The sequence below is a fragment of the Prionailurus bengalensis genome, chromosome E2 (assembly GCF_016509475.1).
Source record: "Prionailurus bengalensis isolate Pbe53 chromosome E2, Fcat_Pben_1.1_paternal_pri, whole genome shotgun sequence".
Taxonomy (NCBI): domain Eukaryota; kingdom Metazoa; phylum Chordata; class Mammalia; order Carnivora; family Felidae; genus Prionailurus; species Prionailurus bengalensis.
This window is the reverse complement of record NC_057352.1, coordinates 9,175,718-9,201,138: the sequence shown is the minus strand read 5'-3', so window position 1 is coordinate 9,201,138 and position 25,421 is coordinate 9,175,718. Positions and strand designations below refer to the sequence as shown.

At 53.0% G+C, this 25,421-nt stretch overlaps 1 protein-coding gene across 9 annotated transcripts; it reads left to right on the top strand.

Moving 5' to 3' along the window:
• Positions 1–111: 111 nt before the first annotated feature.
• On the top strand, positions 112–18,742 carry NUCB1 (nucleobindin 1). 9 transcript variants are annotated; one of them, XM_043600340.1, is made up of 13 exons: positions 112–337; positions 755–885; positions 3,481–3,588; positions 5,604–5,736; positions 9,225–9,328; positions 12,641–12,826; positions 13,102–13,192; positions 16,053–16,111; positions 16,374–16,466; positions 16,552–16,644; positions 16,984–17,154; positions 17,613–17,709; positions 17,814–18,742. In XM_043600340.1, the coding sequence occupies exons 2-13, from the start codon at positions 766–768 to the stop codon at positions 17,924–17,926; spliced, it is 1,368 nt and encodes a 455-aa protein (XP_043456275.1). In that variant the 5' UTR covers positions 112–337; positions 755–765; the 3' UTR covers positions 17,927–18,742. The 9 variants fall into 9 exon arrangements, with proteins under 9 accessions (XP_043456275.1, XP_043456282.1, XP_043456281.1 ...); XM_043600338.1 differs by having other exon boundaries at positions 216–337; positions 755–915; XM_043600341.1 differs by having other exon boundaries at positions 264–326.
• Positions 18,743–25,421: the final 6,679 nt, after the last annotated feature.

Sequence of the window (25,421 nt, the reverse complement as noted above, 5' to 3'; positions counted from 1 at the left end):
GTGGCCTCATCTTCCCCCTGCCTGCAGGGAATTGTAGTTCTCTTTGAAATGTAGTTCTCTTTGAAATCCTCCGCTTTCCTTTCGCCTAAAAGGCAGGAAATGCGGCGTCAAGAGGTAAGAGCTTCCGAGAAAGGAGGAGAGCCTTTCGAGAACAGGCTAGCGACTTCCACAAGGGGCGGGCCCCTAGACAGGGACCAAGGGGACTGAAGCCAGCGCGGGCCAATCAGGACGCCGAGGGCGGGTCCTCTGCGGGAAAGTGGGCGTGGTCTAGGGGGGAAATCACCCGAACGCACCGGAGGTCCGAGCCCGGGAAAACGCCCTCTGCGGTGAGGGAAAGGTGAGGGGCTGGGGCGTCCCAGATGGGGTCCTGGGAGGAGCGGTAGGAAGGGGCCCAGAGGGCTGGAAAACTGGGTTTCGGGGAGGATGGACTGGGCACCAGTATTTGTAGATCCTGGCAGAGGAGGAGGCTTCGGGGGGGCGGGGGGGGGGCGGGGGGTGGTTCTGAACCTTCGGTTCTGGCGAAGGGGACTGAGATGCCGGATTCCTGAGTCTGAGCGAAGAGGCTGGGTGCTGGGAGCCAGGACTCCTGGGTCTAAGGAAGGAGGAACTGGAGGTTCGGAATCCTGTGTCTCGGGAAACGAGACGCTTTGAGTCTTGACTCTTAGATGGCGGGGGGGGATGCTGGGGGCCCAGACTCCTGGGTCCAGGGGAGTAGGCGACTTGGGACAGACATCCACCCCTCTGCCCCCCACAGGCCACGTCGTCATGCCTTCCTCCGGGCCTCGCGCAGTCCTTCTGCTACCGCTGCTGCTGCTGCGCGCTGTTCTGGCGGTGCCCCTGGAGCGGGGGACGCCCCAGCAGGAGACCCCTGCGACCGAGAGCCCCGTGAGTGGCCCTGCCCTCCTCTCCAGCCAGGTGTTTGCAAGCGGTACTACAATTCCCGCGGATCCCCGTCGCCCCTGGGTGGATACTTCCCCCAGGGACGCAGCTTGAAGTTTGCCTGACATTCTTTGCAGTCGCCTGGGCTTTGACGTGGTGAAAAACTTGGGGGGGGGGGGGGAGACTGCATATTTCTAAGTCCCTGGCCCTGAGGTGTGGGAAATCAGGTCCGATTTTAAGTGGCAAATCTGCATTACCCCCTACCTAAACCTCTGTTGTTTGAAGCCCCCCTGCTCTCAAGCAGGAATGGAGGGAAAAAAAGAACTACATTTCCCAGTAGCACCTGGGGCAGGTGATGTTAGCCAACTGAGGTGTTCTCAGTTCATGGAGCTCCTGGGAAGGGACGCGTAAACCGCCCATGTGTTAATTCCAACATGTGTTTATCAAATGCTAGGAAACCTTCTCTCTTAGGGAATTTGGAACTTAAAGATCCTCAAGGCCAGTGCCCTGATTTGTGCCTGAATCTGCACATAGCACCTATCAGTAAAGAGCACGTTACTGTCTCTGGAACATATCATCCCGTGCTCCTGTGTGGCAGTCCAGACCTTGTGAGTTAGGCCTCTGCTTGGTGAAATCTTTGCAGGCCCAGAAGGGCACCTTTGACTTCCCTTTCCCTTCATTCATTGCACACGTTTCTTGAGCACCTCCTGTGGGCCAGACACAGTGCTAACACAAGCCCTGGGCCATCACAGACCAGGAAGACATTGGGCCTCCCCGAGAATGGACATCAGTGTGATAGTCAAGGAGGAAGGGTCACGAGCTGAAATCTGAAGTGCAGGGAACAACATTCCAGGCAGAGGGAACAGCCTGAGCAAAGGCTGTGTGGTGGGGAGAGCAGAGCAAGTAGAGGGGCATGGAGGTGGCCAGTGTGACCCGAGCAGAGCGAGCCTGGGGGTAGATTATTCAGAGCCTCGGTTCATTTTATTTATTATTCTTTTTTTTTTTTTTTAATTTTTTTTTTTCAACGTTTATTTATTTTTGGGACAGAGAGAGACAGAGCATGAACGGGGGAGGGGCAGAGAGAGAGGGAGACACAGAATCGGAAACAGGCTCCAGGCTCTGAGCCATCAGCCCAGAGCCCGACGCGGGGCTCGAACTCACAGACCGCGAGATCGTGACCTGGCTGAAGTCGGACGCTCAACCGACTGCGCCACCCAGGCGCCCCTTATTTATTATTCTTAATGTTTATTTATTTTGAGAGAGAGACAGAGCGCTAGTAGGGGAGGGGCAGAGAGAGAGGGAGACAGAATCCCAAGCAGGCTCCAGGCTCTGAGCTATCAGCACAGAGCCAGATGTGGGGCTCAAACCCGTGAATAGCAACACCATGACCTGAGCCGAAGTCAGAGGCTTAACCGACTGAGCCACCCAGGCACCCCAATGTTTATGTATTTTTAAGAGAGAGAGAGAGCGTACGTGTGAGTAGGGGAGTGGTGGTGGGGGGGGAGAGGATCTGAAATGGGCTCTGCTCTGACAGCAGAGAGCCTGGTGTGGGGCTTGATCTCACAAACGGTGAGATCATGACCTGAGCCGAAATCAAGTGTCAGGGGGCTCAACCGACTGAGTCACTCAGATGCCCCAATTTATTGCCTATTTTTAAAAAATGTTTATTCATTTATTTTGAGATGGGGGAAGGAGGGGCAGAGAGAGAGAATCCCAAGCAGGCTCCGTGGTGTTAGCACAGAGCCCAACCTGGGATCAATCCCACAAACTGTGGGATCATGACCTGAGCCGAAATCAAAAACCGGATGCTTAACCAACTGAGCCACCCAGTCACCCCGCCTAATTTTTTTTAATGTTTATTTATTTTTGAGAGAGTGAGAGCATGCGAGCGGGAGAGAGGCAGAGAGAGGGGGGGACAGAGGATCTGAAGCAGGCTCTGTGCTCGCATCAGAGAGCCCCATGCCAGGCTCAGATTCACAAACCACGAGATCATGACCTGAGCCAAAGACAGAAGCTTAACCGACTGAGCCACCCAGGTGCCCCTTATTGCCTATTTTAAAACGGAAGAGTGAGGCCCAGGGAGAAGAGCGTGCTGGCCATCTACACGGGGCAGGTCTGGGTCCAGGAGCCTAGCGGTTTTTGTCTGTCTTGTTCAGTTGTTCAGTTATATCCCCTGTACCAGTGCCTGGCACACGGTAGGGGCTCAGTGAGCGCTTGATGAATGATGAATGAGGGTATATTTCACTTGCGAACAAATACTGGTGTGTCCACTCTAAGCACCCACTCCGTGCTCGGTGTTGGGGCTGGGTATCTACCCACGTGATTTTCACTTCGTCTCCACTGCAGGCCTGGGAAGAGAGGAGAGCCGTGGCCCCGAAGATCGGGCCGTTTGCCTGGGGTTACAGAGCAGATGGGGATCGGAACTGGGGTCGGCTGGCCCCAGAGCCTCTGTGCCACGGCGCAGGCCTGCCCCTTGCTCCAAGCAGGGTGTCTCTGGGTCCTTCAGCAGGTGCCCAGGGGAGCGGGGCCTGGGTCCTACCTGCAGGGAGGAGCCGGAGAAGGGTGAAGGCTGGGCTGCTATGTTCGTCCTTGTTGCCTTAGGACACAGGCCTCTACTACCATCGGTATCTCCAGGAAGTCATCAATGTGCTGGAGACAGATGGGCATTTCCGCGAGAAGCTGCAGGCTGCCAACGCCGAGGATATCAAGGTGCGGCTGGGCGCGAGCCAGGTTGGGCGGGGAAGAGGAGGAAGGGTGCACGCTCAGAGGACAGAGTCCAGGAACGGACTGGATTCTCTCAAGGGGCCACAGAACGTGTGGTTAAGCATAGATGCAGCGGGCGCAGGCTCCGTTACACGCTGTGTGACCGCCCCTCGTGGTGCCTCGGTTTCCCCATCTGTAAAACCGAGGGTTATAACTAGCACCTGCATGACAGGGCTCGGGTTAGGATCACCCAAGGGTAAGACGCACAAAGGGCTGAGGCATGCGGGGTAGCGGTCCTCGGACCTGCCGTGTGAGTGCTGGTTCCCCGGAATGTTCAGTGTCGTGCGTTCTGCTCGGGAAGAATTCAAACCCTGGACATGTTGGGGGCACTAGCTAGCGCCACCTCTAGCTCGCGGAAGGCCTCCCGAGGAGCGGGGGGCGCGAATTCATGAAACCGCGAGATCATGAGCTGAGCCGACGCGAAGAGTCGGACGCGTGACCGACTGAGCCACCCAGGCACCTCTCCGCTCCAGTGTTGAGGTCCAGAGCAGGAAAAGGATGTGGGGAGACATGATCTGGTACCAGTCGCTGTTTGAGGGCCCTGGGACAAGTGGCGTCTCCGCCCGGGCCTCAGTTTACCCAGCTGTAAAATGAGGTTGTAGGCAGGATTAGGGGACAGACTCAGGGAGTCCAGCACAGGGCTTGACCCATAGTAGATGCTTCACTGGCTGAGGTTAATATGACTGTCACTGCGGGCTGGAGAGACCGCGTGAGTCTCGAGTGACTGAGAAAGCGGGCTGAGCAATGACAGATGGTAGAGGGTGCTGGGGAGGCCTCAGGGAGGGCCAAGGCCAGTCTGACAAGCGAGAGATGGTTTCTAGAAAATGGATGCCCCCAAGTGAGGTGTAAAGTCTCAGCGGGAAGGTCTGTGGTGTAGAGTTGCGGTGGGGGGATGGGGCGGTGGCGTTTCAGACAGTGGGAACTGTGTGTACAAATGAAGTAGTCGGGAACGCCCGGGTGGCTCCGTCGGTGAAGCGTCCGACGTCAGCTCAAGTCACGATCTCAGGATTTGTGGGTCCGAGCCCCGCGTCGAGCTCTGTGCTGACAGCTCGGAGCCTGCGTGGGATTCTGGGTCTCCCTCCCTCTCTGCCCCTCTCCCCCAGTTGCACTCTGTCTCTCTCAATAAATCGAGATTTTATTGAGACAGGGATTCTGTCCTGTGGGCACTGGGGAGGCTTGGGGGCCTTGAGCGGAGAGGGGTGGGGTCGACTCTGGGAAACAGACATAATCTGCAGCGACAGTCGAGGGGGCTCAGGGAAGGCACCCTATTCAGGGGTGTGTTTGGAGGGGGGCAGGGAGTTAGTGGGGGGGGTTCTTTCCAAGGGAGGTGCCATCTGCTTTGAGGGTTTTTGTTTTTAAGTTTGTTTATTTATTTATTTGAGAGAGACAGAGACAGCGTGCGTGGGGGAGGGGCAGAGAGAGACGGCATAGAATCCGAAGCAGGCTCCAGGCCCTGAGCTGTCAGCACGGAGCCCGACGGGGGGCTCGAACTCACGAGTCATGAATTCATAACCTGAGCTGAAGTCGGATGCTTCACCGACTGAGCCACCCAGGCGCCCCCCGCCCTTTGAATTGTGAAGAGCAGTGAGGATCTGCTTAGACTTGAAAAGTGGTGGCAGAAGAGAATCCTAGGCAGAGGGACCAACCAGCGTGTGCAAAGGCCAAGAGTTGGGAAGGAGCCTTGAGTGTAGGCGCCGATGCCCCGTTAGTGTTGCCGGAAGCAAGTGCGATTTGATGGATGACGGCAGATGGGGCTACAGAGGTGGGCATGGCCTCAAATGCCAGGCTGAGGGGTTGGGATTTTATGTCGGAGGCTCTGGGGGCAGGTATGGGTCTAGAAGCTTTCCAGGCATCCAAAAGCTGGTAGAAGGTTCCAGAGAGGGCAGAGAAAGGATGAGGCCGCACAGTGTGCCCCCTCCCAGGCTCCCAGCCTGACCAGTGTCTCGTCCCTATTCGGGCAGAGTGGAAAGCTGAGCCGGGAGCTGGACTTTGTCAGCCATCATGTCCGCACCAAGCTGGACGAGCTGAAGCGGCAAGAGGTGTCCCGGCTGCGGATGCTCCTCAAGGCCAAGATGGACGCCGAGCAGGAGCCCAGTAAGCAGGGGCAGGTAGGGTGGGATGGCCTCCCTGCTCCATAATACACATAGAAGAGGGATCGAGTATTCTTTCTAGAACATTCTACCGCTAACATAACTGCTTGGTGGGTTTATTTAGTTTTTTGTTTTTTTAATTTTTTTTTTTTTTAATGTTTTGTTTTTGGAGAGACAGAGAGAGACAGTGCATGATCAGGGAAGTGGCAGAGAGAGAGGGAGACACAGAATCCGAAGCAGGCTCCTGGCTCTGAGCTGTCTATGCGGGGCTCGAACCCATGCATGCGCGATCATGACCTGAGGAGAAGTCGGACATTCAACCGACTGAGCCACCCGGGTTTTTTGGTTTTTTGTTTTCAGTCTTTTGGGGTTTTTTTTAAATTTTTATTTTAAAAAACCACGGTCATTCAAAATTTTGATGTAACTTCAAACTTCCAGAAAAAAAGTTGCAATCATAGTGCGCAAAGTCCCTGAATACCCTTGACCTGGATTCTCCAGTTATTAGCTTTTGTTCTATTTGCCTTTCAGCGACATTCGCTAGTTCCTTGCAGACTGTATCTCTTTGTCCCCCCTTTTTCAGTGTGGTTTTCCTCTGAACGGCCACATGGTCCTGCATACCCACAATGCAGTGATCAAACTCGGGAAGTTTCAAAGGGTGCACTGTATTTTTCCTTGCTCTGTTATTCTCTATCTCCCCAGCTGGCGTGATTCTAATTTGTAGGCATTTGTATCTGAGACTATATTTTATAGTCTAATGATTTGGTTGGAAAAAAGAAAGAAAAAAAAAAACGTACCTGGAGGAGAGAGGCAGTTTTAGATTCCAAGATCCCACCCAATTTCTTTTTTTTTTTTTTTTAATGTTTATTTATTTATTTTTGAGAGAGAGAGAGTGCACAGGCAGGGGTGGAGCAGAGAGAGAGAGGGACACACAGAATCTGAAGCAGGCTCCAGGCTCTAAGCTGTCAGCGCAGAACCTGATGTGGGGCTCGAACTCACAAACCCTGAGATCGTGACCTGAGCCAAAATCAGATGCTTAACCAACAGCCACCCAGGCACCCCCCCCACACTATTTCTTTTAATAGCTTTATTGAAATATAACTCAGATGTCGTATAGTTTACCCAGTTAATAGGTACAATTCATTGGCTTTTAGTATATTCACAGGTATATACAACCATCACCCAAGTCAATTTTGGGACGTTGTAATCGCCCCCAAGAAGAAACCCCGAACTCCTCAGCTATCACCCCCCACCCAGCCCCTGCAACCAGTAACCTACTTCCTGTCTCTCTGGATTCGCCTATTCCTGGACATTTCATATAAATGGAAACATGCCATCTGTGACCTTTTGCGCCCGGCTTCTTTCACTTAGCATAATGTTTTCAAGGTTCAGCCGAAACGTAGCATGTATCGGCCCTTTGTTCCTTTTCAGGGCCAAGTAATATTCCACGGTGTGCATAGACCACACCGGGGTTTCTCCATTCATCAGTTGATGGGCTCCTCGGTGGTTGCCCGCTTTGGCCATGACGGGCCGTGGTGTTATACTTCCCGTAGCTTTGTGGTGTTCTGGTGCCGCTCGGACAGCTTCCCGCCTGTCGCTAAGTGTAAGAACGTGGCCCTTTTACGGAGGTTCACCCACGCCCCTCCTTTCGTTTCCTGACACCCCCGAGGCTCCCATGTTATGGGATGGGGATGGCGGGCATTGGCGGATGGCGCGGATGGCGTTGAGGGTCAACGGGACAACTGAACTTTGTTTTCATTTCTGTCTGCCTCCATTTATCCATCCTCCAAACATGCCTTGAGTCCTACCGTGTGCTGGGTACCAGGTGGGTCCCAGATCTCGAAGGTGACCCGACAGCCTCCTCCACACTATGCACCCACACCTTCTCCGTCCTTCGGTTTTATTTGTGTATTTTATTTGCTACTTAATGTAGTTAATTGCTTTATTTTCAGAGGCAGAGAGAGAGAGGGAGAGGGAGGGAAAGAGAGAGAATCTCAAGCAGGTCCTGTCGGCACAGAGCCCAACGCAGGGCTGAAACTCATGAACCGTGCGATCATGGCCTGAGTCGAAGTCAGATGTTTAACGACTGAGCCACCCAGGCGCCCCTGTCGTGCTGTTTTAATTAGTATAGTTTCAGAGTCCGATTTGCTCTCCAGGAAACCAGACGTCCCCTCGTCACAAATGGGAAAAAATCCCGCCTGTGAATTGGCGGCTTGTTGTGTCCCTCGCACTACTAACCCTAACCCTTCACCAGCTCGAGGCATCTCCAGAATCTGACCGCTTCTCACGTCCGTTGCCGCCCCTCGGGCCCTGCTTGGAGCCCCGTGGTCGCCTCCTCCCCGGCCCCCCTGCCGCCGCGCTGGCTTTTTGTTCTGTTTCCTGCACGGCAGCCAGTGGGGTGCTGCTAACACCCGTGTTGGTCTCCCGTGGCCACCGTAGCAGATTAGCACAACCAGTGGCTTCAAACGACACACACGGGTTTGGAGATCAGACTAAAATCAGTGTCACGGGGCAACAATCGAGGCGTCTGCAGGGCTGCGCTGCTTCCAGAGGCTCTAGGGGAGAGCCTGCTGCCTTGCTTTGTCCAGCTGCTCCCGCGGCCTTCCTTGGCGGGTGGCCTCCTCTTCTATCTTCAGAGCCAGCCAGCCGTGTCGCATTTGTGTTCAGTCTTGCGGTCTTCTCCTGTGGTCGGGTCTGCCTCTGCCTCCCACGTATAGGGACCCTTATGATGCCATAGGGTCCCCTGGGTAGTTAGGGGTGGTCTCCCCGTCCCAAGATCCTTGATTTAATCCGGCTGCAAAGTCTCTTTTGCCGTGTGACGTGCTCACAGGTTCTGGGATTAGGGCGTGGGCATCGTGGGGGCTGTTACCCAGCCCACCACGGCACCTAACCCAAGTCCTGTCCTTCCTCTGCTTAGAACCCACCATGGCTCCCCAGTGCTTGTAGGACCAAGCCCACAGCCATCCCTGTTCCTCTGCCCCTCCCTTCACAGGCGCCCTCTCCCCCATCCTCTCATGTCAGTGTTTTTTAGTTTTAACAACACACCCCGGCCACCTCTGGACCTTGGCTCCATGCATTTCCCTGTGCCGGGACATTGTTTCTCTGGGCTCTCTCTCCTTTTTTTTTTTTTCTTTTTTTATGTTTATTTTTGAGAGAGAGAAAGAGAGAAAGCATGGGAGGGGCAGAGAGCGAGGGAGAGAGAGAATCTCAAGCAGGCAGAGCACAGTCAGCGCAGAGCCTGATGCAGGGCTTGAACTCGTGAACCGTGAGATCATGACCTGAGCCGAAATCAAGGGTCAGGACGCCCAACCGACTGAGCCACCCAGGCGCCTCAATACATGTTCGTTATTATTATGGTTATTGTTATTTTAAGCTGACTTCCTTTAGAGCACATCTAGCCCAGGATAGGGATTTTAAAAGCAAGAACGTTCCATGAGGTGTTCTTTTTGAGTTTTTGTTGTTGTTTTGTTTTTTTAATACCTCTCCCTCATCCAGATGTACAGTTGGATCACTTGAGCCTCCTGAAGCAGTTTGAACACCTGGACCCTCAGAATCAGCACACATTCGAGGCTCGGGACCTAGAGCTGCTGATCCAGACGGTAGCCGTGAAGGGGCCAACAGGCAGAGGACTGAAGGAGGCTTTGTGGAAGGGGAGCAGGGAAGGGAGCCTGGGACGTGAGCCCGCTCACCCCTGCCTGGTGTTCTGTGAGGCCGGTGGCTGCAGAGGGCCGGGTGGTGCCCAAAAGGCCTCCCCAGATTCTCTCTGGGAAAACAGATACAGGCAGGTGGGCTTGGCTCCATTCAGACCCGGATTCAAATCCCTCCTTGGCTCGTCCTTCCCCTATGACTTGTGAGGGTGGGGGGCGTGGGGCTGTCTCCTCTGTGTCCTTGTGGGAGGCAGAACAATGGCCCCCCGCACCAAAGACGTCACACCCTACACATCCTTTTTTTTTTTTTTTTTCTTTTTTCTTTTTTTTAATCTTTCTTTATTTTTGAAAAAGAGAGAGAACGTGAACAGGGGAGGGACAGAGAGTGAAGGAGACACACAATCCAAAGCAGGCTCCAGGCTCCGAGCTGTCAGCACAGAGCCTGACATGGGGCTCGAACCCACAAACTGTGGGGTCATGACCCGAGCTGAAGTCGCCCGACTGAGTCACCAGGTGCCCCTATTGTTCTTCCTTCCTTCCTTTCTTTCTTTCTTCTCCACACCCAGTGTGGGGCTTGAACTCACAGCCTTGAAATCAAAAGTCCTCCACTTTACCGGCGGAGCCAGCCAGGTACCCCTAAATGTGTATTGTTTTAAGGCTCCAAATTTATGATAATTTGCTACAGCAGGCACAGAAGTAATAGAGACCTTATCTGAGAAATGGGATCTCGAGCCCAGCCTCATGAGGAAGGCCAAGGGCCACGGGGTTGGGGAGTGGAAGGGGATGCCCAGACCTGCCCCTGCCTCTCCCCTCCTCGCCTTTCTTCTGCAAGTCCCCAACACCCCCAGTGCAAAGCCCCCACCCTCCTCCTGGCCTGAGCCCTGTTTTTCTGGCCTACTGGAGCTCCATCTAGTGGCCATGAAGATAATAGCAGCAGCCGTTTGAGTCCATGCAGCATTGGGCTCCGTCCCTGAGGGATGTTTTTGCCACATATTTCTAGAACATTCCAGAAACTGTCCATTTTCTCCAGGCCCCCAGTCATCTCCTAGTTTTAGTTCCCATCACTTCTCATCGCCAGTTCCTCACTGGGCTCTTGGCTTCTGCCTTCCAAGTTCACCAGCCAAACTTTTCAACCTAGCACTCTTGACATTTGGGGCTGGATAATTTTTGTTGTGGGAGAAGTCTTGTGCATTGTATGATGTTAACAAAAAATTTTTTAATGCTTATATTTATTTTTGAGACAGAGAGAGAGAGAGAGACAGAGTGCAAGCAGGGGAGGGGCAGAGAGAGAACGAGACACAGAATCCGAAGCAGGCTCCAGGCTCCGAGCTGTCAGCACTGAGCCCGATGCAGGGCTCAGACCCATGAACTGCGAGATCATGACCTGACCCAAACTTGGACCCTCAACTGACTGAGCCACCTAGGCGCCCCCCCCCCCCCCCCCCCCCCCCCCGCCGTTGTATGATGTTTGGCTGCATCCCTGGTCTCTACCTACTAGGCACCTGTAGACCTACCCCCGTTGTGGCATCCAAAAATGCCCTCAGCCTTTGACAGTGGTGTCCTGTGGGCCAGTCTCCCCCGGTTGAGAACCCTGCAGTGCTCTGTTCCCCACATAACAGCTGTGTTAGTTTCCTGCGCTGCCCACGAATAAATTACCGCAAACTTAGTAGCTGAAAACAACTTGAAATTTTCATCTTATAGTATAGATCAGAAGCCAGGAAGGACCTTATCGGGTGTGTTAGTTTGCTGTGGCTGTCGTAACAAATTGCCACAGACTCAGGGGCTTAAAGCAGCAGAAATGTAGGGCACCTGGCTGGCTCAGTCCTTAGAACATGCGACTCTTGATCTGGGAGTCGTGAGTTCTCGAGTCCTACGTTGGGTGTAGAGATGACTTAAAATTTTTTTAAAAATTAAAAAACGACAAAGATGTATCCTCTCTCAGTTCTGGAGGTCAGAAGTCCAAAATCAGTATCCCTGAGCTAAAACCTTGTTTTTGGCGGAGCTATTCTCTTTAAAGGCTCTAGGGGGAAACCTATTCCTTGCCTCTTCCAGCTGTTGGAAGCTACCAGCACTCTTCAGCTTGTAGACAAATCATTCCTGCCTCTGTCTCCATTGTCACATGGCATTCTCCCTGTGTCTCTGCATCTTCTCTGTGCCCTTCTTATAAAGGCACCAATCATTTGGATTTAGAGCCAACACCCGTCTGGTAGGACCTCATTGTAACTAATTACATCTACAAAGTCCTATTTCCAAATAAGTTCACATTCCGGCATTCTGGGTAGACATGAATTTGGGGGGTGGGGGGATACTATTCAACCCAGTGTGGTATCGCTATCTCCATCTTACAGAGGAGGAAACAGGCACAGAGAGGCTAAGTAACTTGCCCAAGATCACACAGCCTAGTGGAATTTGTTCACACACCAGAGCCTGGATTTGAACCCTGGGCAAAACAATTGGAGACCCAGGGTTCATTACCATTTAGCTGTGCTGCTCTCCATAGTCTGCCTCGTATGTTGTTCCTTATTGCTTATTCCTCCAAGATCTTTCTTTTCTTTTCTTTTTTTAGTGTCTGTTTATTTTTGAGAGGGAAGGGCAGAGAGAGAGAGGGAGACCCAGAATCCGAAGCAGGCTCCAGGCTCCGAGCTGTCAACACAGAGCCCAATGCGGGGCTTGAACCCATGACCCGTGAGATCATGACCTGAGCCGAAGTCAGACACTCAACTGACTGAGCTACCCAGGCGCCCCTTTCTTTATTTTATTTTTAAGTGCTCTCTATACCCAATGTGGGGCTTGAACTCACAACCCCCAGGTCAAGAGTCACGCGCTCCACCTATGGAGCCAGCCAGGTGCCCTGTTCCTCCGAGATCTTGAGATTGTGGAGGGCTTGAAAGAGGTGGGTTAAAGTTATTATTGTCTAGGAGTGCTTGGCTGTCTCAATCAGAAGAGTGTGTGACTCTTGATCTTGGAGTCGTGAGTTCAAGCCCTGTGCTGGGTGTAGAGATTACTTAAATAAACTTAAAAAAACAATCATTCTTGTGTAACCATCCTAATCTCTTTTGAACAAATAGAGGTGGCTAGGTTATGAGGCAAGAGTGGGTCATAGAGATCAAGAACTGAGCTCAGGACATGGAACTCAGGCCTGGATGGAGGTCGGGGCGGCCCTTGCCCAGGTTCAATTCCTTGCTGAGGGCTTGGAATTTGGAGGTTGAAATTTAGGGCCTGTGTCCGGCAGTGAGATGAGAATGACCGTCTGCCTTTCCCCAGGCTACCCGAGACCTTGCCCAGTATGATGCAGCCCATCACGAAGAGTTCAAACGCTACGAGATGCTCAAGGAACATGAGAGACGCCGTTATCTGGAGTCACTGGGAGAGGAACAGCGAAAGGAGGCAGAGAGGAAGCTGGAAGAGCAACAGCGCCGGCACCGAGAGCATCCCAAAGTCAATGTACCTGTAAGGACCCCCTTTTGTGCCCACCCCACAGCCGAGTTCAACTCTCCAAGCGCCGTAAGATGAACAAGTAGCTAAAGAACTACAACTCCCAGCAGGCCCCGAGGCCAAAAGCCCGTTTAAACATGCTCAGTCACTCCAGGGGCTGCTGGGCATTGTAGTTTTAGGGAGTTTGTTTTTTTTTTTTGGCTTTCTTGCTTGAAGAAAATGACATTTGAGGGATGGGGGGGGGGGACCCAGACTTCTTGCTCATGAGCCCCTGGCTCTCCCTTCCACAGGGCAGCCAAGCCCAGTTGAAGGAGGTATGGGAGGAGCTGGATGGATTGGACCCCAACAGGTTTAACCCCAAGACCTTCTTCATATTGCATGGTAAGGTGGGGAGGGAGCCCCAAGACCCAGGCTGAACCCTGAGCCTCTGGCCTTTCTGGGGCCTGAATACTAAGGAGGCAGCTCCGACACTGGGGCTTAGGCAGGCCAAAGAGACCTGAGCCCGTCTCTCCTGCTGGTCTAGAAGGCTGCACCCCTCCCCATTGCTAGAATCTTCCATAGAAGGGCTAGGCCTCTTTTCTGGGATACACCAGACTTCTCTGTCCTCGGGACTGGCTGATGTCCACCAAGTAAGCAATTCAGGCTTGGCTAGGCCTGGGTCCCCCCTTCCCACAGCAGCCCAGAAGCCCCAGTCCCCGCCAGGAGCCCTATTGCCAACAGTGGGCGGTTCCCTAATTAAACAGGCCTCCAGGGACCTGGGAAGCACCTTCCCCATGGTGGTTTAAAGGCACTTTCCCCTTCATTCTCTTCCCATCTAGAAACATAGCTTGGGGTTGCCAGGCCACCTCAGATGTGCCTAGGACCCTGTCCCAGAGGCTGCAGGTGGTCAGCAGGGCTTAACAGGGCACGGCTGACTCATTCGGCAGATGTTTACTAAGCTCCCTCTAAAGACCCAGCTTCACGGAGACCCCATGGATACTACTGCGAACAAAACGAAGGTTCCCCCCCTCTCACAGAGCCGGGGATCAGGCAAATAGATCACACCGTATTCCAGTGAATCTGAGAAACCAGGGAGTGTGAGATACTCTAGAATTTGTACATAAGCTGCCCATTAAAGGGCCTGGAGCGTGTAGTGCCCCATCTGGCTGCTGAGCTGTTGCAATGACCGAGGAACTGAATTTCTCATTGTATGTGATTGTTATTCATTTAAATTTCACGTGTCCCCGTGGCTACTCTATTGGGCGGTGCAGCTCCAGAGAGTTGACGTTTGAACTTAGACTTCAGTGAACCGAGGTTGAGCCTTGCAGACATTTGGGGGGGAGAGTGTTCTAGGTGGCGGGAACAGCAGACACCCAGGGAAGAGTGAACGTGGGTCTCCAAGGTAACAGCCAGCTTGCTCCAAGCCTTCCAGCTGGGTTAAGGAATCTGGATTTTATCCTCTCTGAGATCGGACACTGCAAAAGGGTGTTGAGCAGAGGACTGACGCCATCTGCCTTAACGGTTGACAGAGTCCAGCTGGCGGGGCCAGGGCCAAAGCCAGGAGAAGGCTGGAGATGCTGGTGGCTGCATCATGGGGAGTAGGGAAGAATGGTTGGAGTCTGGATTTATCTGGAAGGTCAAGCTGGTGGGATTCACAGATGGACTGGATGAGGAGTATGAGTGAGCAAGAGTCAAGGGTGACTCCAAGGTATTTGGCCCTAGCAACTGGAAGGATGGATGGGGAAGAGCAAGCATATTTGGCAGGGGAAGTTGGGAACCGTGTCCGTTCAGGTCAAATTGGAGATGTCGATTGGACAGTCACGTGGAGATGAGAGTTGGGAGTCAGATATTCAGGTGTGGAAGCAGCTCGTGGATGGCACTGGAAGCCCAGGGATTGGAGGAACCCATCTAAAGAAGCGCTGGCCATGGGGCGCCTGGGTGGCGCAGTCGGTTAAGCGTCCGACTTCAGCCAGGTCACGATCTCGCGGTCCGGGAGTTCGAGCCCCGCGTCGGGCTCTGGGCTGATGGCTCAGAGCCTGGAGCCTGTTTCCGATTCTGTGTCTCCCTCTCTCTCTGCCCCTCCCCCGTTCATGCTCTGTCTCTCTCTGTCCCAAAAATAAATAAACGTTGAAAAAAAAAATTAAAAAAAAAAAAGAAGCGCTGGCCAATCAAACTATTTTTGTAACGATGGAGAATGTCCCGTCCCATCCAATATGGCAGCCACCAGCTACGTGTGGCTACTGAATGCTTGACATGTAACAAGTGGGACTGATAAACTGAAATTTTTATCTTAATCAATTTAAATTCAGGGGCGCCTTGGGTGGCTCAGTCGGTTGAGCGTCTGACTCTTGATCTCAGCTCAGGTCTTGATCTCAGGGTCGTGAGTTCAAGCCCTGCATTGGACTCCGTGCTGGGCATGAAGCCTACTTTTGGACTTGAAGCTTAGTTAGACAAGAGGTCCCAGGACTGAGCCCTGGGGTGCGCCAATATGTAGCATTCAGGAGGAGGACGGAGCCAATGAAGGAGAACGAGGGGCATCTGGAGAAAAGCGTTTGATGTTCTAGAGGCCAAGGGCAGAAAGTCCAGTAAAATGTGAGTTAAAAATTGACCATTGGCGAGGCACCTGGCTGGCTCAGTCGGTGGAGCGTGCAACTCTTGATCTCAGGGTTTAAGCTTGAGCCCCACGTTGGGTGTAACGATTGCTTAAAAATAAAATCTTAAAAAAAAAAATTAAGCGCCGGATTTGCAAGGTCAGGGTTCTTGGCCATCTCTGAAGGACCAGGGTGGGTGCTGATCTGAGTAAGCAGAGGAGGGGAGACAGTGAACACGGCCCACGTGGCCGAGAAGCCGGGAGCCCTGGAGCTGTACACGCGGAGAGGCAGGTAGGGGTTCCTCTGGCCTGGTTCTCTGGGAGGCAGAGGCCTCTGACACCCTGGATCCTGGGCAAGGGGGTTGATGCTGTGCCCAGATCTCCAGGCGTTAGGGATCAAGTTGTCTTGTGTGACAACTGCCCCGAGAACAGTCCTGGTGAAGCCCACATTCATGTACTCCATTCCTGGGACCCTGGTTGGTAGGGAACTGGCTGACCAAGCAATGAGCCAATGGGGTGCTGAAGCTGGAAGGACATCACTCTGTCGTTGGGGACCCAGGGACACCTGACCTCTGAACACGGAGCCCACACCAACCCCAAATTCCTTCTCTAGCCCCACCTGTACCCACCCTGTGCACAGTCCCCCAAGATCCTTTGTTGTCTCCCCCTCAGATATCAACAGTGATGGTGTCCTGGATGAGCAGGAGCTGGAGGCCCTCTTCACCAAGGAGGTGAGCATCTTGGAAGCCATGGGTGCAGAAGATGCCCAGTCAGCCTTGCGTCCCCTCGGGTCCCCCTGGAGGTGAATTCAGGGGAAGCGACAACTCCCAGCAGCCCCCGCGGCAAAAAGAGGCTGCCGCGCGCGTGGCCGGGTGCCCCGAGGGCTGCTGGAAGTTGAAGTTGCCTGTCTGTGTGCGTGAGGAGGTGGAGTGGCCAAGGAAAGAGGTTGTCCTGGACCCCTCAGTATGTCCTGCCTGTCACTTGACCCTGCAGCTGGAGAAGGTGTATGACCCAAAGAATGAAGAAGATGACATGAGGGAAATGGAGGAGGAGCGGCTTCGCATGAGGGAGCACGTGATGAAGAACGTGAGAGGAGGGGGCCGGGGCCATGGATGGGGCGGGAGGGCGCAGGGCCAGAGGGAGGCCCAGCTCTGTCACCCTGGTTCCGTAGGTGGACACCAACCAGGACCGCCTCGTGACCCTGGAGGAGTTCCTCGCATCCACCCAGAGGAAGGAATTCGGGGACACCGGGGAAGGCTGGGAGGTGAGGACCTGAGGAACTCTCTGGGTCCTGAATACCTCTGGCCCCCGGCCCTGACCCTTCTCTGGCCACTCCTCTTACTGTCTGGGCCTCTGCTCGCCTACCATGGGTCTCTGCCTCCTTCTGCCTCTGGGTTGTCTCAGTGCCCCCTCTAGGTCTCTTTTCCCCCCACTTCTCTGGGTCTTTATCCCCCTCTCCGGCTTGCACTCAGTCTCCTCCATCCCCACGCGTGGCCCAGGCCTCCCAGCCTTGCCCAAACCTCCTGTTAGTGGCGCCGTCTCGAACGTGAGTGGGCCAAGGCCGGCATGGCCCTGCTGATGGCCCCTGTCCCCTCTCCGGCAGACAGTGGAGATGCACCCTGCCTACACAGAGGAGGAACTAAGGCGTTTTGAGGAGGAGCTGGCCGCCCGGGAGGCAGAGCTGAATGCCAAGGCTCAGCGCCTCAGCCAGGAGACAGAGGCTCTGGGGCGCTCCCAGGGCCGCCTGGAGGCCCAGAAGAGAGAGCTGCAGCAGGTGACCGGGCCAGGGAGGCTGGGCCCATCCTCTGAGTCTGGTGTCCTTTATCCGTATGTGTTCAGAGGCTGGGAAGGCCTGTGGCTCCCGTGTTGATCACTGGTAGAGCCTCAGGTGGTGACCGCCATCTTGAGTAAGGGCAGACGTCGTCCCCATCCCTGACAGCTCTGTGGCTGCCATATTGGATAAGGGCAGTGGGGCTGTAAGCAGGAAGGGAGGAGGAAGAGGCCAAGAACAGAGGAGGAGGTTAGACTCAGCCAGGGTTCAGGGAAGGCTTCCCTGTCCCAGCGTCTGACCCGAGCCCTGCCAGAGGAGGGAGAACTGGGTCTTTTTAACTGTTATGAAGCTCAACTCTCAGAGAAAAAAAAAAAAGATGCCCATAGAGAAGGGGCTGGTTCACCACTTAGCAAGCTGCCGCCTTACCCTCTAGCCTGTGCGATCTCCCCCACCCCTTGCAGGCCGTTCTGCAAATGGAACAAAGGAAACAGCAGCAGCAAAGCCAGAACGGCCCAGCCCCTGGCCCTGAGGGACAGCTCAAGTTCAGCCAGGACACAGGTGCTCTGGTGGGCCCCGGGGCGCACGGGGCGGGAGCCAGTCGGTGTCCCCGGCAGAAAGACACTGGGATGTCTACCGCCACCATTTCCTCCCTCCATTTCCAGATGATGCTCCTGTCCCAGCGCCGGCCGGTGACCAGAAGGATGTAGACCCTTCAGAAAAGAAGGTTCCCGATCAGCCCCCCGAGCTGCCCCGGTTGGATACCCAGCACCTGTGATCCTCCTGGGACTCCTCCCCACCCCCCACCCCACCCCCCAAGACACTCTGGGTTCCTACTGAGGCAGCTGATGCGAGGGAGATGAGGAGTCTCAGTCCACCCCCTCTGGGGGCCAGCAATATGCCGGCGGCCTACTGGGGGAGGGGAGGGGAGGGTGGCACGTGACACGATGCCTCCTGAGCCCGCGTCTCTCAGCGTGTTTCACCTCCTCCTTCACAGCCTCCCAGTCTGCGGCCCCTTCTTGCCCATCCCCTCCAAGGACCTACCTTCTCAGCTCTGCCCGGGGCCCTCACTGGGTCACCCCAACTTAGAGAAGCCCCCTCCCTCCCGGGAAGGGTCTGCTTCGTGCCTGCCTCCCTAGATGGTAAGGCCTCAGCTGCCCAGGTTGTGGCCACTCTGGCTGGCACCCTGCGTCCCCACAGCTGCTGGAATTCTGCCTGCCGCCCAGTTTGGGTGGTCCCTCGAGAGATTTCCCTCCCTTCTGTGGGACCACCGATGCCTCAAAGGCGGGGTCTTCCCCTGGGCTGGGTGTGAAGGCCAGCAGAGTCCTAAGCAGGGCTGATTAGCTCTGATAACTAGCAACCCTGGCTTCCAGCCACCTCCGCCTCCACCCTGGCTGCTTGGCTCCTCGCCCCTTCCCCCCACAGCCCCAGAAGGGTCCTGGAGCCAACCCTGCCCCAGGATCAGGTTCCAGCCCCTCCCTCGGCCTCATGTGGGAGGTCTTGCCCCCCCCCCCTTTTCTGGCCTTATCTCCTACAGCTCCCAGTTCTGCTCTATCCTCCGGTTCCATCCAAATACACTTTCTGGAACAATGTATGCCTCTGTGTCTTTGCATATACTGTTCCCTCTGAAGGCCCATCCCCAATTCACCTGCTAAAGTCTTCCTCATTCTTTTTTTTTAAGTCATTTTATTTTACTTTTTAACTTTTTTTTAAACGTTTATTTATTATTGAGAGGTAGAGAGAGACAGAGCGCGAGCAGGGGAGGGGCAGAGAAAGAGGGAGACACAGAATCCGAAGCGGGCTCCAGGCTCCGAGCTGTCGGCACAGAGTCCGACACAGGGCTCGAACTCCCAAACCGCGAGGTCATGACCTGAGCCGAAGTCGGACGCTTAACCGACTGAGCCACCCGGACGCCCCTGTTTTATTTTATTTTTAAAGTTCGTTTATTTTTGAGAAACAGAGAGCACAAGGCAGGGAGGGGCAGAGAGAGAGGAGGCAGAGAATCCCAAGCAGGCTCCCTGCGGTCAGTGCAGAGCCCGATGTGGGGCTCGAACTCCCAAACCGTGACATCATGACCTGAGCGGAAACCGAGAGTCAGATGCTTAACCCGGTAAGCCACGCAGGCGCCTCAAGTCTTCCTCATTCTTTAAAATTCAATTCAAGCATAATATCTGAGCGGCCACATCCTGGCATCTTTTTGTCCCCTCCTGATGTGTCCAGTGTGAACACACACACACACACACACACACCTTTCAGCAGGATCTCAGCCACAAGGCCCGCAAAGCTTAGAAAAGGGGCGCCTGGATGGCACAGTCCGTTAAGCGTCTGACTCTTGGTCTTGGCTCAGGTCATGATCTCACCGTTTGTGAGTTTGAGCCCCACATCGGGCTCTGCACTGAGCCTAGGGAAAGTATTATCTCCCAACACAAGACGTCCCAAGGTAGGGTGGCTCCGGGGCCTGCAGGGAACCACGTTCTCCCAATGTCCTAGTTCCGCTGTAGTAGATGTTTGGGCTCCACTCCTCTTGCGCAGAATCCGAAGACGCAGAAGCCAAAGGAGGCTCCGGGCTGCGGCCTCCGAGCTGCCAGGGCAGCGCCTCAGGCCGGGCTCGAACCCACAAGCGGTGAGCTCATGACCTGAGCCCAAACCAAGAGTCAGACGCTTAACCGACTGAGCCCTCCCGGGAGCCCCCGTTATAAATAGCAGTTCATTTCCTCTTCGTAAAAACCCTGCGAGGTAATTACCCTCATCAACCTGATTCTACAGATGAAGCTAATAAGAGAAAGCCAAGTGGCTTGCTTGGGATCCCACAGGCTGGTCCACTGACCAGGGCTGGGATTGGAACGCTGGCAGGCTGGATCCAAAGTTCATGTTCTGAAGTATCATGTTAAGTTCTCTTGGGCACTGAATCTGTGCTTAAAAAAAAAAAAAAAATCTGGTGAATAAGTGAGTTAATGAGGGGTGTCTGGCTGGCTCAATCAGAGCATGGAACTCTTGATCTCAGGATCGTGAGTTCAAGCCCCATGTTGGGCACAGAGATCACTTTAAAAAAAAAAATTTTTTTTAAGGAGTTAATGAATAGGGGCGCCTGGGTGGCTCAGTCAGTTAAGCGTCTGACTTTGGCTCAGGTCATGATCTCACGGTTCATGGGTTTGAGCCCCAGGTCAGGCTCTGGGCTGACAGCTCGGAGCCTGGAGCCTGCTTCGGATTCTGTGACTCCCTCTCTCTCTGCCCCTCCCCTGCTCACGCTCTGTCTCTCTCTCTCAAAAAAATAAAATAAATAAATAAATAAATAAATAAAATATTAAAAATTTTTTGGGGGCGCCTGGGTGGCTCAGTGGGTTGAGCGGCCGACTTCGGCTCAGGTCATGATCTCACGTCCGTGAGTTCGAGCCCCGCGTCGGGCTCTGGGCTGACAGCTCAGAGCCTGGAGCCTGCTTCGGATTCTGTGACTCCCTCTCTGTCTGCCCCGCCCCTGCTCACGCTGTGTCTCTCTCTCTCTCTCTCAAAATAAATAAATAAAATTAAAAAAAAATTTTTTTTAAATAAATGAGTTAATGAATAAATGCTCTGCTCTCTGCCTGGCATGCTGTCCACCCGTGTGTTATGTGGTTGACAGTTTCTGTGTGACCTTTGATTTCATCGGTGTTTTTTTTTTAACACTTAAGTAAGACCCTATTCCTCACCTCCTTTGCTCTCAACTTCACACTCCATCGCCTGCCGGGCGGGCGAGCTCCTGACCCTTCCCAAATGGCCCAGTTGACCCCTCCCGGTTTTATCTTTCACTAATTTTACCCACTCCCATCCTGGGTTCCAGACTCTCACTTACTTTATTTTTTTTTAAGTAAGCTCTGCTTAAAAGAGCTTCGGCTCAATGACCCCAAGATCAAGAGTCGTCGCGGGCTCTACCTAAGGTGCCGGCCAGGCGCCCCCAGGCTCTCACTTCTGAATGATTCAGCTTTCTCTTGCTGGCAAGAGTTGTTTCCTCTGGAATGCCATCTCTCCTTCTATTCCTTCTAAACCTCCACCAAAATCTTTCAAAATGCAGGGACACCCCGGGTGGCTCAGTCAGTTAAGTGTCTCTTGATCTCAGGGACATGGGTTCAAGCCCGGTGTTGGGCTCTCCATGCTGGGCATGAATACTACTTAAAAAAAAAAAAAATCAGTCTGGGGGACACCTGGGTGGCTCGGTTGATTAAGTGTCTGACTTCAGCTCAGGTCATGATCTCACGGCTCGTGAGTTCGAGCTCTGCACCAGGCGAGGTGCTAACAGCATGGAGCCTGGAGCCTGCTTCAGATTCTGGGGGTCTGGGGGGTCCCTCTGCCCCCTCCCCTGCTCGCTCTCTGTCTCTGTCTCCGTCTTTCTCTCAAATATAAAATAAAACATTAAAAAATAATAATAAAAAAATTAAAAATCAGTTTGGGCATCAATCTGCCCAGCCTTCCCTGGTCCCCAGCTTGAGCTAAGGGTAGCCCCACTCCCCCCACCTGCCTCTACACTGCCTAGTGTTTCCACCATATGGCAGGTGTCCAGGATTGTGTATTCGTTACAAGGTCTGGAGCTGTGTATTAGTTTCCTATTGCCGCTACAACAAAGTAACACAAACTTCATGGCTTAAAGCAGGAATGTATCATCTCGCAGTTCTGGAGGTCAGAAGTATAAAATGCGTCTTCCTTAGTTACGATCAAGATGTCTGCCGGGCTACATTCCTTCTGGAAGTTCTAGGGGAGCATCTGTTTCCTTGTTTTTCCAGCTTCTGGAGGCGCCTGCATTCCTTGGCTGAGGGCCGCTTCCTCCAGCTTCAAAGCCAGGAGCACAGCTTTTTCAAAGATTTTAAAAATATTTATTTATATTTGAGAGAGAGAGAGAGAGAGATCATGAGCGGGGGAAGGGCAGAGAGAGAGGGAAACAGCATCCCAAGCAGCCTCACAAACCGAGAGATCATGACCTCAACCGACATCAAAAGTCGGACGCTTAACACCGACTCCCCGCCCCCCCCCTGCCCCCAGCCACCCAGGTGCCCCATCAAATCCCTTACTCTCTTTTGTTGTCACATCTTCTCTGATTCAGTTCCCTGCCAGGACCTTTGTGATTACAGTGAGCCCACCACAAAAGCCAGGGATAATCTCCCCATCCCCAGAGCCTTAAAGGTCACAACTGCCAAATCTCTTTTACCACCTAACGTCACGTTATTCACAAGTTCTGGTGATCAGAGCGTGAACATCTTTGTGCGGGGGGGGGGGGGGGGGGGGGGGGCTTAGGGGATGGGCGTTACTGTGCCCCAGCACAGGTTGTGTCTCTTTCCCCGACTGGAGGGCAGCAGGAAGTGGAGTGAGGCTCATCCCTGGGTACCCACCATCAACCAGCACAGGGCCAAGTCAAGAGTAAAAAATGTTTGCTGAATGAATATGGGAGTCAGGCCAGTGGTACGTGCTGAAACAAGAAAGCTGCCCACATTAGATCTTTGCCCCTGCTCCTGCTGAGAGCCCTCTCGTGTCCTCTCCAAGCCCTTCATGACTCCGCCCCTGCCTGCGTCCCTCGTCCTGTTTTCATCCCACTTGCCCACCGTCTTTTTTCTTCAACCACGCTGGCCCATTTTCAGTTCTTGGAACACAACCGGCTCTTTTCCACCTTAGAGCTCTTGGTCATGCTGTTCCCCACACTATCAATTCCACCGGACTGATAGCTGAGTGAAGACCGAGAGAGTCTGTCTCATTTCTGATGTGTCCTCAGGACCCAGAACAAATTAGATGCTCAACAAATATTTGTGTTCTGTCGGGAGGACTGTCTGTGGAACGATCCTGGAGGCTCTCTCTGGAATTCCTGGCTATGAGCTGACTGGGACAGGGTCGCGACTTCAACTTCCTCCAAGGTCTGTACGTGATGTTTCCAGCAAGTCCTGGAAAGTGCTGGTGCCCAAGCTCGGACTGCATTTGCCACACTTCCAACACCACTGTTTCTCTCGACTCTATAAAGAGAGTAAGAGAGCTAGGAGGTGGGTGTCTTTCTAAGATTACAGCCCCCACAGTGTGGCAGCCTGAGCCCAGCCAAGCAGCCCTTGTCAGCAGACATCAAGAGAATGGGCTCGTGGTGCCAGGATGGCTCAGTAGGTCAAGCCTCCTGCTCTTGGTTTCAGCTTAGGTAGTGATCTCATGGTTCATGAGATCGAGCCCAGCATTGGGTTCTGCTGTGACAGTGGAGAGCCTGCTTAGGATTCTCTCTCTCTCTCTGTTCCTCCCAGTCTCTCTCCCTCAAAATAAAGAAATAAACATAAAAAAAAGGGAGAGAGAATGAACTTTTTATTCACTGATGCTCTGCCTCTATTTCGTTTGTTTGGGGCGCCTGGGTGGCGCAGTCGGTTAAGCGTCCGACTTCAGCCAGGTCACGATCTCGCGGTCCGTGAGTTCGAGCCCCGCGTCAGGCTCTGGGCTGATGGCTCGGAGCCTGGAGCCTGTTTCCGATTCTGTGTCTCCCTCTCTCTCTGCTCCTCCCCGTTCATGCTCTGTCTCTCTCTGTCCCAAAAATAAATAAATAAACGTTGAAAAAAAATTTTATTTCGTTTGTTTATTTATTTATTTGTTTATTTATTTTAATGTTCTGCTTTAAATCTCACTTTGTCTTACGCCCTTTGTTAATCTCCTGGCTCTCACTCTGGGTCCCAGAAATGCAGTCATGTGCTTAAACACTCGTGGCCTGCCTCCCAGGAATAGAAGGTGCCTGACCTGCTGAGCACCAGGTTCCTGTCCCAGGTCGGTGATTTTTCCAAACTCAATTATGAATTAAGTTAAACACAGCCGACACGGTTCAGTGCATGTGCTATATCTCTGTGATGTCCCTTGATTTTTTTTTTTTCAGTGAAGTTTAAGTTCTTGAGATTTCTTGCGATGAGATTTCTTTCTGTTGTTAAATTTCCCACCATTTAGTCATACGCTTTTCTACTGATGGCCGTTCCCAGTTTTGAGCTGTGACACTCGATGTTGCAGTAAACGTGCTTACATCTCAAGCGCAAGTTTGACAGTTTCTCACGGGTATGTATCTTCCACCCACAACAGAGATCACTGGACCATGAAGATACCCTAATTTTTTTCTTGACCAGGTATCGCAAAAATGATTCCTCTGGGCACACGAACTCACTGCCAACAATTTTAAGCCATAACATCTTATTCTGAAACTGTTTAAGAACTTACAGAAATAGTACAGAGAGTCCCTTCGTACCCTACACCTAGCTTGCCCCTCAAACCCCACCATGTGGATGATATCTTAGGTAAATACACTGCATTGTGGAAGCCAGAAATTGACATGGCTACCTTGTTTAATCAGGTACAGATCTGATTTGGAATTTTCCAGCATTTCTTTGGGTTTACATACACTTTAAAAAATGTCTGGTATACAGTTCTATGAAACTTTATCAAATGTGAATATTCCAGTATCCGTTGCTACAATCAGGATACAGAAATGTTTCATCCCTACAAGGGACACTCCCTCCTGTTACCCGCTACTAACAGCACGCTTCCCCAAACTTTAACCCCTTGACACCGCTGGTCTGTTCTCTCTCACCATTGTTACCAGATAGAGAATAGGTTCCAAACTCAGGTCCGGCCGCTCGCTGCTGCAAAACCAATACTCGCTACACAAGTGATGGTGGGAAAGGGAAGTTTTTTTTATTCAGGAAGCAGGCAACCTGGGGAGCTGGTGGACTAATGTCTCAAAGACCATCTTCCCCGTATTTTTTTCTTTTTCATCACAGCAGTGATCTCGCGTACTCGGTGCGATCCATTAACATTTTTATTCAGCAGTTTGTGTGTACTTGGAACCTCTGAGTCTGTGGAAGTCAGGTCTTAATTGAATGTCGACAAGGCAAGAGAAGTGGACGGATTTGCTGTGGGTAAAGTTGGCCAGTCTCTGCCAGTTGACTTGAAGAATATAATTTACTACAGTTTGCAGCAGGTAGATGCCATTGAGGCTCCAAGAGGGAAAGCAATTGTACAAAGCAATACAGTCAGGCAGTGGCAAGAAGGGGCTGGGAACCCATCAGCCTGGCTCCAGGGTTCCTAAGAAGCAGTATAGCCTGGTTTCTAAAACTATAGTCTTGGGGCGCCTGGGTGGCTCAGTTGGTTGGGCGTCCAATTTTGGCTCAGGTCATGATCTTGCGGTTGGTGAGTTCGAGCCCCACATTGGGCTCTCGGCTGTCAGCTTGGAGCTCACTTCGGGTTCTCTTTCTCTCTGCCCCTCTCCCATGCGTTCTCTCTCTCTCTCTCTCTCAAAAATAAGC

Bases quoted from the DNA above. Each gene is read 5' to 3' on its own strand.
- NUCB1 (XM_043600338.1), top strand. From the start codon at position 766: ATGCCTTCCTCCGGGCCTCGCGCAGTCCTTCTGCTACCGCTGCTGCTG. The intron at 9,329-12,640 runs GTAGCCGTGAAG...GCCTTTCCCCAG, and splicing joins TAGAGCTGCTGATCCAGACG to GCTACCCGAGACCTTGCCCA. The intron at 16,112-16,373 runs GTGAGCATCTTG...TTGACCCTGCAG, and splicing joins AGGCCCTCTTCACCAAGGAG to CTGGAGAAGGTGTATGACCC.